The 16,389-nt window shown below is 38.1% G+C and overlaps 1 protein-coding gene across 3 annotated transcripts in view; it reads left to right on the forward strand.

The window, feature by feature from the left end:
- LOC139138432 (telomerase protein component 1-like) overlaps nt 1-16,389 on the forward strand; it is a 19,520-nt gene continuing 3,131 nt past the window's right edge. Inside the window, exons 1-8 of one of the 3 annotated variants that reach the window (XM_070706817.1) lie at nt 1-203; nt 4,434-4,659; nt 7,406-7,474; nt 8,029-8,135; nt 9,926-9,958; nt 10,813-10,946; nt 13,363-13,496; nt 15,728-15,826. In XM_070706817.1, the coding sequence (XP_070562918.1) occupies nt 4,468-4,659; nt 7,406-7,474; nt 8,029-8,135; nt 9,926-9,958; nt 10,813-10,946; nt 13,363-13,496; nt 15,728-15,826 (768 nt within the window). In that variant the 5' untranslated portion in view covers nt 1-203; nt 4,434-4,467. Of the gene's footprint in view, nt 204-4,430; nt 4,660-7,405; nt 7,475-8,028; nt 8,136-9,925; nt 9,959-10,812; nt 10,947-13,362; nt 13,497-15,727; nt 15,827-16,389 lie in introns of all 3 variants that reach the window. The other 2 variants (XM_070706818.1, XM_070706819.1) reach the window with 2 other exon arrangements.

Consider the following 16,389-nt stretch of genomic DNA (forward strand, 5'->3'; position numbering starts at 1 on the left):
CACACCTAAAGACGCTTGTGTGCTGATGACGGAAACAAAAATAGCTCCACGACAACGACTGGAAAAGACAACACGGAGTCCAACCTGGATTAATTACTGTCTAATAGGTAGCGTTGCGAGATTCTGTTCGACAAGTCTGCATTTGATAGCCTTCACTTAGTATCTCTATGGACTGACCAATCGTGTCGTGGGCAATCGGGTGAGTGTCCTTTGCTCGTAATATGTCCGTTGCACGCATTTTACCATGTCACCTGCAGCCCGAGTGCAATAGTAGATTAGTACTGCATGCACCGTACCAGTCGATACAAGCGGGCTTTTCATACCGAAATCCACCGCGACGAGAAATCGGTTGCTAAGCTTATCGGCAACCATACCATCGGTCACTTTCGAATCATTCTCACTTGATGTCAGACCAAAAAATACCCCTCGCTGGACGGCCTATCCAGAACTCTTGCCCAGCAGCGCCCCAGACATTTCACCCGGCCTTTGACACAGGGAGGTCACAGCTCAGCAATAGAATGGACGTCGGAGAGCAGAAATTAAGTTACTGTATCGTATCGTAAACCAAAGGCTTATGTTTATGTGTGTGAAGCTTGTAATCTGTGCTTTATTTTTGTGTTAATCATTCCAAGCAAGAAAGCATGTTGTTCACACCACTGTTTGCAGCCGATCACGAGCAAGTACCACTGCAGGTCGCAGCGCAGTCTTCTTGCTTGTAACTCCACGGTCGATAAACCAAACTGTGACATCTCGATAATCACATTGAGAACTGCGCCAAGGGCTACAGCTTTCAGTAGATTTGCGACATAGGTAAGCCTTAATAATATGGACGAAGGTTTGTGTCCCAGTCAAATAATGTACATTATGTCTGACAATTCGTGGGCAATAAAGTAAAGTAAAGTAAAGATATCCTAGACAGCATAAACACGACACTATGATGACTATACACACATTCACGGTGTACTGGTGCGAAACCAGTCACATAATGGAGTTACGGTGCATTTTCGTACGACCATGAACATATTGTTCCTTTTTTGTTTTTATTTTGTTTTGTTTTCCCGGTTGACTAAAGAACGTGTAATTTGACTACAAAAGTATTAAAAGCTAGACATGTTGATGTGTTGTGAAATCTTTTAAAGCCAACGAATGTTCGCAGCAACGATGCGATCTTCCACGGAGGCGACAGTGTACCTTTTATTTGTTGAAGTTACATCATAGGCATTCAAAAGTGTCTGTGGCTTACATAAGTCACACACCCTGTACTCTTGTCAGTAGATATCTAGACAACGACAATAACAAACAACAAGTATAGGGTGTGTTTTTGGATACCCTCAAACCATAGATATTCAAGTTTGTTGTGTAGCACCAGGCTTCAATAGCCAATGACACGTCAGCTCCATCGAGTATTAGGGAGCCATGTGTTATCTTAGTTATTCTGCCCAAATTGGCATTCCATTATATAAGTTTGGTTGCTTGATGTAATTTTCACTACATGCATCACACGCACCAGTAATACCTGGTACTTTCATATGCATCTCAGTATTCGTGTGGAAGTTGTCTGCACCTTTTCTAGACCAGACAACTTTTGTCTGGAGGGTGGTACCAGTAAACTGTCATCACATTTCAACTGAAACTGAAACAGATACACACCATCAACAACTTTTCACAAACCATAGACGATAGAGAGGAAATATCTATGCATTGATGACTTAGATACAGATGAAAACAAAATTTGCTCTGCACTTCACTTTTCATTCGCATACATGTACACTGTATGATTTAACAATGACTGCTGATGAAAGATGTTGGACCATAGACAGTAGTCTTTGGTCCGACATCTTTACCCTCTGTCTGTGGTTGGACCGATGTGGAAAGATTGCAAGGATGTATGGTATATGCAGGGCTTATTACCATTTCATAAATTCAGTTTCAATACATGTACAGTACATGTACCATCTTGACAAAGCCCTTCTGATGCTGAAGAGCACATTCTACAAAGCTTTGCACTGGACTCTCTGCAAACTTAGGGATTAGTCAGTTTCTCAGCCTGGGGGGCGCGGTGGATTTGGGGGGGGGGGTCACCCTGTTTTTGACTTTTGTGATAGGGGGGTCACCATGTTTTTGAAATGCCCAATAGGGGGTTCAGTGTGTTTTTGAATTTCGACACGGGCACATACTTGCCTAAAATGCATCATGCCAGCCACAAATTTCATCATTCAGTTGCATTTTTCGGCGCACCCTTTGGGTGCATAACTTTAATAACATGGATACATTTTTCAAGGAAATCACTCCTTTTTGATGACTGTGTACCATGGATGAAACGTGATAGCACAAATTTGTATGATGTGACAATGGGAAGTTACGACGGAGCTGAGGTATGTGAACTAGTTGGGCTTTATATTCTCAACATACTTGCTTCATCCTTCGATAAAAACAATATTGGTCTATATAGAGATGACGGCTTGGGTGTAATAAAGAACGGCACTGGCAGGAAAGCAGATAGAATGAAAAAGGACTTATCAAAGATGTTCAATGACCTGGGCCTGAAAGTAACCATCGATGTAAACAGAAGTATCGTGAACTTCCTTGACATAACTCTAAACTTGAGCAACGGCCAATACTACCCATACAGAAAACCTAACGACAACACGATATATGTCAATAAGAAATCCAACCACCCTCCCTCCATAATTAAACACATCCCCGATACAGTTGGAAAGCGCATCTCTCCATATCCAGTGATGAGAGTCTGTTCAACAAGGCATGCAGTGATATTTACAGTGAGGCACTTAAGGCCAGTGGGTAGATGACCAGTTAAATTACACACATGTTGACAAGCAGGCAAAAAAAACAAGAAGCAGACAGCGTAGAATTACATTGTTCGACCCACCCTACAGTAAGAAAGTGTGAAAACAACATCAGAAAGGAATTCTTCCGTCTCCTTGAGAAACATTTCCCAAAGGATTGCAAATTACATAAAGTTCTCAAATACAGTCAAATTAAGCTACAGCTGCATGCAGAACATGGACAATATTATAAAATCACACAACAAACGGGTCACCCAGCGCAATGATAAAAAACTCACTGACGTATGTAAATGCCGCATCAAGACCAATTGCCCACTCCAGGGGGCTTGCCAGTCTAAATCCATAATCTATAAAGCTACTGTTACAAGCGATGCCAATGAGGTGAAACATTGCATGGGTCTAACTGACAACACATTTAAAAAAAGCTATGCAAATCATGTCCAATCTTTCCGAAGGCACACGCCAACAGCACAGAATTATCAAAATATGTCTGTCACTTAACATCTCAGGACAAACCGTTTAATATATCATGGTCAATCCTTTCGAAAGCAAGTAGTTACTCAAATGTGTCAAAGAAATGCAACCTTTGTCTTACAGAGAAGCTATTCATAATCAATGCAGATAAGTCCAGCCTTTTAAACAAGGGTTCCGAGTTGGTCTCCAAGTGCCGACACGAAAACAAATTTTACTTGTCAAATTTCAATCCAACCCACCACACCAAATGGTTTGACCCGACCTGACACATACTTATTTTCTTAACTCAACCCAGCAAGCTCCCAAGTAGTCTCACGTGCCAGACCTCAAACCTGCCAGTAAGTGTATGCACTTGATTTGAGCCGTGAGCGTCGGTAGTGCCTGTGGCTGGCCGTCGCTCAGAGCCATTGCTCAGAGCTCAAGGCTTTGCCGCTTGTGGTGCAGATCAGGTGCAGATGCAGTTTTGAGGTCCGGCATGCAAGACTAGCTCCCAAGGTAAGGTCCTTTTCCCAGATGACCTAAACTCACAAAATCTACTGTCAGGCCGTATTGACTGTAGATGTCTTTGTGTCCCTCTGTTGTCACTTTAACTGCTTGGTAATAAATGAAACAAAAAGGCAAATTGTTGTCACAATTGAATGAAACATTCTTGTTCTGAAAATTTATAGCCTAGAAGTGAGACCTACGACATTGAAAATCAACAGCAAAGGCACAGAAATCATAAACACAAGATTCAACACAGTTCCTTGTTGTATTAAGACCTGATAGAGAACCTCCTGTAGTGGGGCTTACGGTGACCCGCGTTCTGTTATCGTTGCATTCTTCTCGGTATTTCTATTTCACTGTGACGAATTTTTCACAGGTTTTATTGGAAATGCTGGTCATATCAGCTAAGACAGGTATTAAATATCCATTCACTTTTTTAAGACACAAAGATCTGGATACTGGCACTTCCTTAATTATTGGGAAGTGACTGTGGTAAGGATTGTTAGAAATCCTGTAAGTGTTCTTGATGTTTCCCTGAATTTTCTGCTCTTGACATATATTAAATCATGTGTCAAACTTTGTTGGCACGCTTGTACAGCAAAAGTATAAATTCACAGTGAACTTGAAATAATATTTTGATTTCTTTCTTTTTACTTTTCTCAGGAGAAACCAAAAAAAAAGAAAGTGAAAAGCATCAAGAATGGGGTGTGGCTCTTCTCACAGTTACCAGGCAGAAGTTTTGCAAACATGGGACGAGGTCAAAAAGACGGTCCAGAGTAGACCTCACAAGGGAAAATTAGTGGTCCGGAGGTCGGGATGGAAGACTGTTCGGATATTTGTGTCGTCGACATTCCGTGACTTCCATGCTGAGAGAGAGACTCTGGTTAAAGAGGTAAGGAAATGTCATTCCGTGTTGGATCATACATACATCACACTATTAATTGTAGCAAGTAGGAATGGCTTACAGAATCTTCTCAGCTATCAGTTTTGTGATTGTTGTCCCAACAAAATTTGTGTTCAAATCAGAGATTGATCAAGAAATACTGTGTTACTTTCACTGATTTACTGTACAGTCCACGCAGAACCTGTCATTGTGCTGGCATTTTCGAGCACAATGCCAGCACTCTTAGCGCATTATGCCAGCACAATTGGGTGTGAAGTGCCAGCATTTTAGGAGCACTGTGCGAGCACTTTACAAGCACTGTGCCCGCACTGAACAAATGTGCCCGCACAATGCGGGTATTGAACTCAAAAAATGTGCGCGCAGAGGTAGTTGTCGGTGACAACATTGCTACACTTGCCTAACTGAAATAGCGGCGGCTGGGAGTAACTGAATAATCTTGAGTCCTAAACCAGCTCCAAACTCTCTTTGTCTGCCAAAGGCAACTCTAAAATCTTAGTCGTAGACAGGTCACAGTAAGATATTATCACATGCGTACAGTATGCGTAGAGCTCCGAAAAAATCTACCTGAAACTCTGTAGTAGACCGTGGTTGGACGTGCTTTGTGAAAATTGCAACAAGTGAACATTATTGTGGCCATTTACTATAAATAAAGTTCATGACACGTATTAGTAATATCACAGGCACAGACCACATTGTTATGCAATATGCCAGGGGAATTTTCTGAATGAATTCGTCCGTCATTTGCCGTAGAGTTAGACATCGTACATGAGCTAAAGGATGATGGCGAAACCTGATACATAGAAGCACCACATTGTAAACCATTTTATATTAGGGAGAGTGAAGAATAACAAGTTTTGAATTGTTGCCCGGTCAATTTGTTGTATTTGAAACAACGCATCCTTTTTACACAGGTAAGGAAACGAGAGCGACCAGAAAATAACAACTGGCATCGAAATAAAATTTGTTTCTGAAATCAACAGCTTGTATTTTTGTCCTGAACTTTTTACAATTACACGAACGACTTTGCTGTGGATCCGACTGTCTAATAGTATACACTGCAATTAGCAATATCGAGTCACTATCATACTGAAGTAAAGTCAGCGGTGATGTCATAGGAAAATGCAAGTGTTTTCATTGGCTTACTGATTTTTTGTGCTAATTCTGCTGTGTTTGTCGCAAAAAAATCGGACTGAAGTTTCGATGGTAGCCGAATCGGCGAACCATTTTGCTGAGATGCCAAGTCCGAGATTTGTAGAGGGACCGTGGTCCATGGATGTACAAAAATACATCCCCGGTCTGTCCGGTGCGTGTGCTGAGCCATCACGCATGCACTGTGTTTAAAGAGGGTTAGTAGTACACTCTACGACTAAACCGGGCACTGAGATGCTAGAATGTGAAACGAGAAAACCCAGTTCCAAAATGACCTATAAGTCGCGAAAGTATTCAGACTGCAAACTGTAAACCGATCGGGCATTTCCAAGCAAATATGGCTACCGCTAAGCCTGAATCTGCCTCTGTAGTCATCGTGTAAAATACAATTCTAGGTTTCGGTGAATTAAAGCAGGTGGCTTTATCCGACCGGGAAATATGACGACAGAAGTTCTAAACATTTATACAGGTCATGTATTGTATTACGATGTACCGTCCCTCCATAGTTTGTAGAAAGTTAAAAGCATAACATTTTTTTAAAAGTTATATCGATGCGATACACACTAAAGAACTAAATCTGAGACTCTTTCTGTCAGTTTTGGACTGCTGGTCTTCACAGCAACTTGCGTCTATATATCGGCTTTAAAAAACGTTAAAAATTTTCAGGGTAGACTCGAGTCAATAGTGTCTCCTGCGTGAACGTCCTTGGACCTGAAGTGCGACCTTTGTTTCATGACGAGTCAAACATACATTGAAATGTAAATGTACCAAAATTTACAAATTGACGTGACTTTACTGAACTAATTTCGTGGTCAACATTATTTGACGTTCAGAAGTGACAGATAAAAAACGTGAATAATTCCATTTTGTCGAATTGAAAGCCCTCTGTGGGACCGTGGTCCTACAAAGTTCATGGGAGCATAATGCTTCGAGGAATTCGCCTGCTGTTCTTGGAAACTGCTGGTTTCCATAGCGACCATGAGACGTATAGACCATTGACTGTTGACCGATGCGGTCTTGTTCAATAAAACATTTTACATGCCGAACTTTCACTTTGAACCAAAGATTCGAGTCATATAAAATGATGGAAATAGCAAAAAATACCGCAAAAGTTGTCATTGTCGGTGTAAAAAACGCACCATACATTTTCCCATACATATCAAGGCTATATACTGTCAACGTTATTCAATTCTGCAAACTCAAAGACGACGAACATGTACTTCAATAAATCGCATAACCCGTGGAGAATGTGTCATAAACAATACATTTCCAGAAGTTCTCCGAATGGTGAAAATTGGTGTCATACATCTCCGCGTTAGCGCCCCGCCCAAAACTTTTTATTGCAGTTTTAATTAGGTGTTTTAATTACTGTGTGACATTTCTTCGAAAACCTTTCCATTGAATGACAGAAAAGGTGCCCCGTTTTCTTCAGCGTTTGTTTGTCCTGCTGATATAACCTGTAATTGTAATTGAAATAGTGTGCACACCATGGCGATGTCTCATCTCTTGATTTTCATTCATACAAATGTTACAACTTTGAAATGAAGTTACAGTAATCTTATTGTAATGCATGGATTTCATACAGGTGTTTCCAGATTTAAGAGTCTGGTGTGAAAAGAGAAGACTATATCTTGTGGACTGTGATCTCAGATGGGTAAGTTATATCCACGTGACCGTCACTCTCCCATCAGAAGTTTCTTACCCTGGACATTAGAGATGTTTAGTTACACGTAATTACGCGTACGTCTGATGGCGCAAAGTTCCGTACATCCATCGTAGCTTACATGTAAATGTTCTGGTTTAGTTGTGGGTTCCCACTTTTCAGACAGAGAGACAGAATTTGCTTCATTGTATCTCAGAAACATATGAAATCCACGTAATTGAAAAATAAAACAATTTCTTTATATGATGATTATCCTTTTACATCTTTCTACCATCAAATTAAATCAGTTTCTTTGATAAAGTTTATCTACAAAGTTTAAAGAAATCTTATCGAGGTTCAGATGAAAAGTGGGGTGAGACTTCAACATTTTGTTCATGTCGCAACATCATAGCAAGTACTTCATGTACTGGTGCAAACTCTACTCAATATTTTGATGTCGAAGATGTTAATTTGCGATCAATTTTACAAAGCTGCTTGCATTTCTTAAATACTGGTCATGTTGTCTTATCTCTATTTGTCCTGACTGATATCTCTCCTATCAACAGGGTGTGCCAAAGGACACAACCACAGAAGAAACACTGCGGACATGTCTGGGTGAAATCGACAGATGCTATTCAGACAATATCATGCCTTTCTTTCTGAATTTGACAAGGTAAAATTTGAAAATTAATTCTCTTAAACATTCCATCTCGGAAACATTGGTGTTTGAATTGCCCAGGTATCTTCAATTTCATCTGTTGCTGATGTGTTTTCCACTAAGAAATATAAGAATACATAGTTTTGCTTTATTTGTTCCCACTGCTACTGTTCTTCAAAAATTACAAAATAAAATCTTCAGTTTCAGGAAATTACATCAACCCTTTCACCACCATGGTTTGGCCCAAACCCATTGATATCTATGGTGATTGTCGACCTGTTCACAGGGAATTGGGGTGAACAGGTTAAAATTATATAATCAATCACCCCATTTCCCTCTTAAAAACATGCAATGTAACAACAAAAAACAGTAGAATTATACCAAAAACTTGATGGTGAGAAAGTTGGTATTCTTGTAAAAAGAAAATTCTAATATTAATTTGAAGACACACTAAAGTCTGACTGTAAAATGATTTCAATAACATTTGTCTTTTTCTCTGTACCTCAATCCCTATGGAATTTAATGGATTCAGCATTGTGCTGAATTCAGTATGGTTCTGTAATGCATCTTGTTAAGTTATTTTGTCCATTCTCTGTCAGTAATCTTTATCATATAAATGTAACTCTCAAAAAAAAAATCCATTTCGTGTCAAGCCTTTATCTAACATTGCCACCTCTCCCCTGTTTCAAAATAATATCTTTCCAAGCTTTTCAGCCCTTTTTTGTAAATTTACAGAGACAGCGTTGGATGGACAAAACAGTTTTGTCTTTGTACAACTGTTTTGCCATATTCTTTACCCAGAATGCACTCAAAATAAATCACTATAGCAGAATTTTTTCATCTGAAATAAATGAATTAGAAAGGCACGTACCGCACCAAAGGTTGTCATTAAGAGTATCTTTGAAATCAGGACATTTACTTTGAAATTCATGTAGAGAACGGATAAGGCCAAAGAAAAGAAAATTGTGCTGTTCTGATAACCGACCTACTCTATTTTTAGCCTGCCGACCGTTAACTTTTCAGAGCTACTTAAACACGGAAGTAAAACAAAAGAAAGAAAAAAACCGCTAAAATCACATGTTTGTTACCTGGCATTTGATTTTCACTTGAACAAGGACTTCTTTTAGGTTTTTATTCCTTTTATATGTATGATACGTTTTTTCTGGAAATGTTGGGGCCAGTGTTTGACCACCCCGAATCCCTGCAAAGTAAGTATTTAAAAATAAAAATATTTTTGAAAAAAAAATCCCTTGCAACCTACCTACCCTATTTTTGAAAACCATGTTATCGGAACAGCACAATTTATTTTTTGCCCAAGAAAATAGATTTCATCAGTCCCCACTCTGTACTCGTGTAAGTAAGCCTTTTCTTGAAATGTATAATTTAGCTTTGAGTCACCATTTTTGCAGATTGTCTTGAAACGTTAATTTCATATGCCTTTGTACAAAGTACCAACATTGCAGTAATTGCTACATGTAGGGACATGTTTGTTTATCTATTGGTATTGATTATGTTTATTTAGCCAAGTATATCTGACAAGTTAGTTGGGACAATGATTTCGGTAAAACTTAAAATACTTACACTCCTGAGATCACTTTGGTGAATTCTCCAACCTTCCAAGATTTCTTTCATGTACATTTAACTCAAGCAGTGTAATTTAATTATTTCACATCTTTTACATCGAATAATATTCATTACTCTTTGATAATCTATCTTCATTAGTTTAATATTTTCTTTCTTTTCTGTGCAATCGTCACCCTGTCTCTCTGTGTACACCTCTTCTCTCTGTGTTTGCTGAATTCCAGTCCTGAAACACACACCCTTCTAAGGTTTGTGTGGTAAGTTTATTATTTGATGCATGCTAATTTCATCACCCAGTGATCCCTTTTGCAAAGGTTTTATAATTTCAAAACTTTGAAGTTGTTCACATCTGTGTTAACTGCCTACCTATGATTATTGTATTTTAATCATAAATGTTTGTTAAAATATTGTAATGTGAAGGTGTTTCATATCTATGTTAATTTCTTTGAACTCAACAAACTGTTGATCTTGACATAGAGAAAAGAATGCCAGAAAATACATGTATATTGTATATACTGATGATTTCAATCAAAGCTTTAAAAGTCCCTTTCTCTTTTTAAGTGACAATGCAACGCACTATTGTACTCCTCAACCGTTGTTTCATGATTTATTGTACTGTTGGCTCTATTATGCCTGAAACACTTTAACCGTTTGAGCACTAAAGTCATTTTTTTTTCGTCTTTAGAAAATATAGCCCAGTCAATTTTTTTCAGATTTTTGCCAAAATTTTGATTAAAAACTGTAACTAACGAAATGTGATGTTCATTTGGTCCAAAATTATCAAAACGATTGCAGAAAAATTCATAGAAATTGATAAAATGTTGGTGCAAAATTTTGGTGGGAAAAATTACATCTCTCAGAGAGTCAAACACAAAGATTTCTACGAATGATTCTTGTATTTCTATCCTTATCCATGATGAAAATACCTGTAGAAAAAAGTCTCTTTGGTATTGACGTAAAAAACTATTAATATTGCTACCTTTCACACATCCCTTGTTTGGAATCTCATAAAATGAGTGGAAGATCTATATAATTATGTATACCTTTTGGTGATCATGATTTGCATTGGTCGAGATGATGCACATAATAACTTTTGCATGTTGTGTTCCAGTGAGAGATGTGGTTGGATTCCAAATCGTAACGAAGTACCACAGAGCGTCATCGAGGAGTACCGATGGGTGATGGGATTGTCAGTGACTGAGATGGAAGTCATACACGGAGCATACAGAGTTGACAATCCAAACTGTGAGTAAAATCCAGGTTGTCATCTTTGAAACAAAAGCTGATCTTTACATTGAAAATCCTCAAATCTGGTCTGATAGACATCAGTCCATCCTCTTAGCCAAAATCATATGTCATAGTGATGCATGGAATTATTTATGATGTCTTTATGTCACTGTATACAGCCCTGTGCCCACCTCTGCTGACACAGACATGTGCCACGGTTCAGTAAAATGGCCGGTACATGGTTTGTTACTGGACTGATTTGCAACTTACTGTGTTATTGTTTGTTGCGTAAGGGACGACTGTGAACGGAAGTCCAATATCCTCAACAAATATATCAGTCTGAGTGTTTCCTGAAGTTAACCCTTAAAGTGCCATAGACTTTCTATGCAATGCAACTGCCAGGCCAAGGACTTTTTGAACCCAACTTCTCAACATGTTACACTTTTTTCAGACTGGTGCAGTTCATTTTCTGTGACGAGAAACCCTAACAACCCATTATTATTTCCAAAGCGCAGGATATGAAGAGAAATCTCTATGACAATGAAAAGTTTCAAATTACACGCTGAAGGTGTAAAATTGGGCTAAAATGCTCGTTTTTTGTTCAAAATTCACTGAAAATGATAAAAAGTTTCTAAAAATGTATAAAATATCATCAACGGCCTTCAAACTTGAATAGAATTTTCGTGTTATCGAAAGACACAAATTCAGGTACACGATTTCAGCATCATGTAACATCATACGTAAATAATAAACAAAAACAAACAAACAATTAGTGTCTTTCAAAATAATACAAATGCTTCCTGTGCAAATGCATCTCTACAAAATACAAATATATTTTACATGCAGTACACTAAATGTAGATTGACAGCTACTGTGTATGGAGCATCGGCATGATTGCATTGCCTAAGCATTGTCTTTTACTTGTCTATTGTATTTGTTTGTTTATTTGTTTGTTTGCTTGTTTATATATTTTATTTCTTCTAGTGGAAATGATTTTCCAGAGAAAAATTCAGTGTACCGGTACATATCCACTTTGTCATCAGTTTACTATCTATCATATGATTTCTTGTTGTTGTTGTTATTTAAAATCTGTCTTCAAAGTTAGAACAAATCAATTATAGTTTTGTTTGCCTGTAAACACAAACAATTAATTTGTATACATAGAGACAACAAGGTGCCATATTGTACATGGAGGGTAACTATTGTGCAACACATGCACACAACTATAGGGCATATTCAACTGACTCTGTATAGTTTGAACCGCCAGTATAATTATAATGAAGAGTTGAAGACAAAAACACATTTCACTGACCTTTTTATCGATTAATTTTGGTGTTTGACCCAACTTACATTAGTTTAATTCACGTACGCGTGTGTAACTATCTGTGGCTTATCGAGTCACAGACTCGTACTACCATACAATACTAGTCTATCCGTTCGCCAAGTTTGATCACGTATTTTGACAAGCACGCCACAAAATCCGCCACGAAATGGAATGAAACCACTAAGTATCGAGAAAAAAGTTTCATGTCCGGTTTATTTCAGTTAAAAAAATGCGTAACACGTAGGAAATGTCTCGCAATGTCAACAGTTCGGAACAACTACATTTCATTTACAAACCGGGTCGACTGTCATGGCCGTCTCGCTCCAGGCCGGCCGGAGGTCAAATATCAACAGTTTAAAGGAGCTTATTGGCAGTCCAACGCTTGAAAATCGACAAAATACACTTCAATTTAACCAAATCCTTACAAATTTCTCAATCTTGCATGTTTTTGGCTTCGAAAACCTTAACCTCGGGTTCCATGTCGAGAGTTCGGCATCACACAGTGCCGCCATCTTGGCCGCCGATACGTTCGAAGTTCACTATCACGATCAATGTGGTCAGCAAATCGTGTCATTTTTCCGTAAAATACTCTCAAAAAAAACTGTAAAATCTGCCATTTCTATCACCCAGGGGGCAGTAGCTTGGCATAATATAGTTATCTTCCGTGTCTACGGCATGGTAAAGCTGTCAAAACGTACGTACGTGTTTCGTTCAATGCACTTTGGCCGTATCCATGTACGGGTGAAAATGCAGACCTGGTTAAATATTCATGAAAACCGCTGACCTCTTTAAAGAAAGTTTGCATAAATTACTGGAATTTTCGATTGTTAGGCTGCATGATGTCATTATTTTAGTCCTTATATGGTACTAAACTGGGTTCAAAGGGTCAGGAATACCCTTCTTCTGGCTGAGTTCGGCAATGCATAGCTAAGTTAGGCATAAGCATAGAACGCAACCACTGTCGGTTTATATACCGACGTGGCGCTGAGAGTGAGAATGCCGTGTCGGTTTATAAACCGATTTGGCGCTTTAAAGGTTAAGAGATGGTCCGTGTTTCTCCAGGTGTAACATTGTAATACTTTTTTCTTGTGTTCGTTATATTTCATGTAGCATTATTTATGATGCGCAATGCCAAGTTCTTGGACAGCGTCCCAGAGGAACATCATCCGGTCTTTGTTGATCCCAATCCGATAGCTGCTGACAAGCTCAAGATGCTCAAAGACATGTTGAAAAACAAATTCCCTGTGAGTATTTACATGACTCTAAGATTTTCTACAGATATCTCGCAGCTTACAATCAAGTTATAATGAAGTTAGTTTTTAAGATCTAGTAATTTTAATCAGTGCTAAAGGGACAGTAGATGAAATTTTTGATTAGTTTTTTCCTCTGATTTTGTTCTGTATGTCTAATCACAAGTTCTTGTTCTACTCCCCGAAACATGTTGGAACATTCACTATTTACTTTGTGACCACGGCGTGTATATGAGTAAAAATGAACTTTTATTGTTCACATTTGAATTTTTTGTCCAGATTGGCTAAAATTCGCTTTGAATCACAACAAAGCAGTTTACACAGTCATGTACAGGCTGGGTTGACAAGCTCAATACTGTGTATCCCAACATGCTTTGGGGAGTAAAACAATAAACTGTAGTTTAGCTACAAAGACAAGGGGAGAAATTCATTTAAAGTTAAAGCTACCATCCTTTTATAAACTCATCAGCTACCGTTTAATCAGAATCATCTTAAAGCCCAAATTAAGATAGTCTGCATCCTAAAATTGACAGACTTCAACTTTTCCTCAAACTTTCCTTAGTTAAACTTTAAACCTTTCTCTCACTAAATCAAGAATAAAATTCAGGGGTCTCTGTGAAAAGTTTTGTTACTAGAGAAACAAATTACCTAACATTTACCGATATCTAAAATCAAAATGGCCGTCATCCCCGTGTTAACTCTATGGAGAAAACTAAAATTTTAACTTCCAAAAAACTAAGACTTGGAAATTTTTTAACACCAAGACCTTTAAAATCAGCCCCCGCAAGTGGTAGGCAGAAAAACATTGTAAAACTGGAGAATCCATGTATCTGTCCCAAGGTGCATCCTACCTTAAACAACCAGATATGCGTGATTTTTACCAAACTGTTTGACAATGGTGAGGACGTGAAGTTCATTATGGAAAATGCAAGAATTCCTGCACGTCAATTTGCATAGATAATGATTTATCTAAACCAAAGGGTAAACATGTTGTAAGGTTATGTAGAGGATTTGGACTGTGTCAGTGTCTGGATTATTGGGAAGTGTAATTAGTATCAGGGAGTTTTCATTTCCGTTTATTGCTCTCTAACTTTCAGATAAGCGATTTAGATTTTCCTAAATGTCTAACAAAATTTACAATTACCCAGTCATGTTTGTGCATCCAATAGTATTACAAGATACAAATTTTGCTGTACATTTTTATGGTGATTAGGTTTTATTTTAAAGTAAAGGTGGTTATTATAAAGGTGAATTCAAGTTATGCTGCTTTTTCAAATCCAGATCCTAAGTGGAAATAATAGCAACATAATATCGTCCTGTCAAAGGAAAAGGAAGTATCGGTACTTCATCGAGAAACTAAAACCTTATAGAAGGGAAAACAATAATAAAAGGCGGTACATTTTTTGTTCCCTTGGGAAATCACAAGTTTGTTCCTTTATTAATGTTAACTTCCTCAAAACTATTTTTACCAAGTAGCGCACTACCTGCATTCTACACAGTCACTGTCAAAGCTCAACTGGTCTATCAGCAGACATATTTCAAACACAGTGCAGCTAACAGTGAAAGGGGACAAACTTAGTCGACGAGACTTCAGTCACATTCATGTGAAAGCAGAACGCCCATGAGCTCATGGGAATACCAAAGTCATGAAATGCTGAATGGCTAAGCTTTTCTGATAAATTACAGTACTGTCCTCAGTACTGCAATGCACCAGAAAGGAAGTTGTGTGTTATTTCATGTAGTGACACTTCAGCATACATGTAGTGCACCAACGTCTTCAAATGCAGTGAGTTTTGTACCTCATTCTGTTTGCATACCACATGTCTGTTCAAAGTGTTTTCAAAGGGTGGTTTTCCTGTATATTTGGACATAATGTTTGGAAATTCAGTCAAACTCAGATACTTGAACCCGTAGCCTACCAAGTTCATATTTCACCATCAGGTCAAGTTGGCTAAAACTTATAGCATGTTCTGTATGTTGCGATTTAACAAAGAATTAAACATTTTAAGGACCCTGAAAATTAAAATACTGTAAAGTGGCATGATTTTTTTCAGGCAAAATCCACTATCACATACCATGCCAAGTGGGTGAATATAAGTATAGGTTTTGGCTCAATACCACACTTTACTGACTTGGCTGATGGGGAAGTGACAGTGGCTAGATAAGATTTAGTGAATGTGTAGATTATCATAATTTAGTTTTCGTTTGATTTTGTTCAATTTCAGTCTGATCAGGTTGGCTATTACACGTGTGAGTTTGAACACATTGATCCAGACGATGGCAGAGTATATTTGAAAGGCTTGGATAAAAGTTTCAGAGATCAAGTAAGTCAAAAATATTTAAAAATTACGGAATTCACATGCAATCCCGTCTACATTGGTCCACACCAACCATACTTTTGTGGTTGGCCCAATTTTCTGAAAAACGCCATTTTAGAGGCATAACATCATCATCTATGGCATTAGCAAAGTACATGTACAGAATTTGAAATACTCTGTCCTTTACATCATGAATCAGCTTGCAGACAGAAAAAGTTCTCCAGACATCTGTACATCAGCAGACTTTAGGTAGTATGAAAATCTGTTTGTATTGTGGATGCTGTTGAAATTTGCCAACGTTACTAAATAGCATTTCACAAAACAAACATCAATAGACATACATGTCAGTTAGTAAAAGCATGATTCGAGAGGTAGAGTGTCCAGAATAAATTGTCATGGCAGCATTCATCTTACCGGCATTTGTTTATCTGCTACACTAAATCATAAGGTGTCACGAAATTAACCCTCTGAGTGCTGTACCCTAATTTTTCCCACCAAAATTTTAGAGCAACATTTTACCAATTTTCATAATTTTTTTCTGTAATTACCCCTTACTTACTAGTAAATGA

The sequence above is a fragment of the Ptychodera flava genome, chromosome 8, assembly GCF_041260155.1.
Source record: "Ptychodera flava strain L36383 chromosome 8, AS_Pfla_20210202, whole genome shotgun sequence".
Lineage (NCBI taxonomy): Eukaryota > Metazoa > Hemichordata > Enteropneusta > Ptychoderidae > Ptychodera > Ptychodera flava.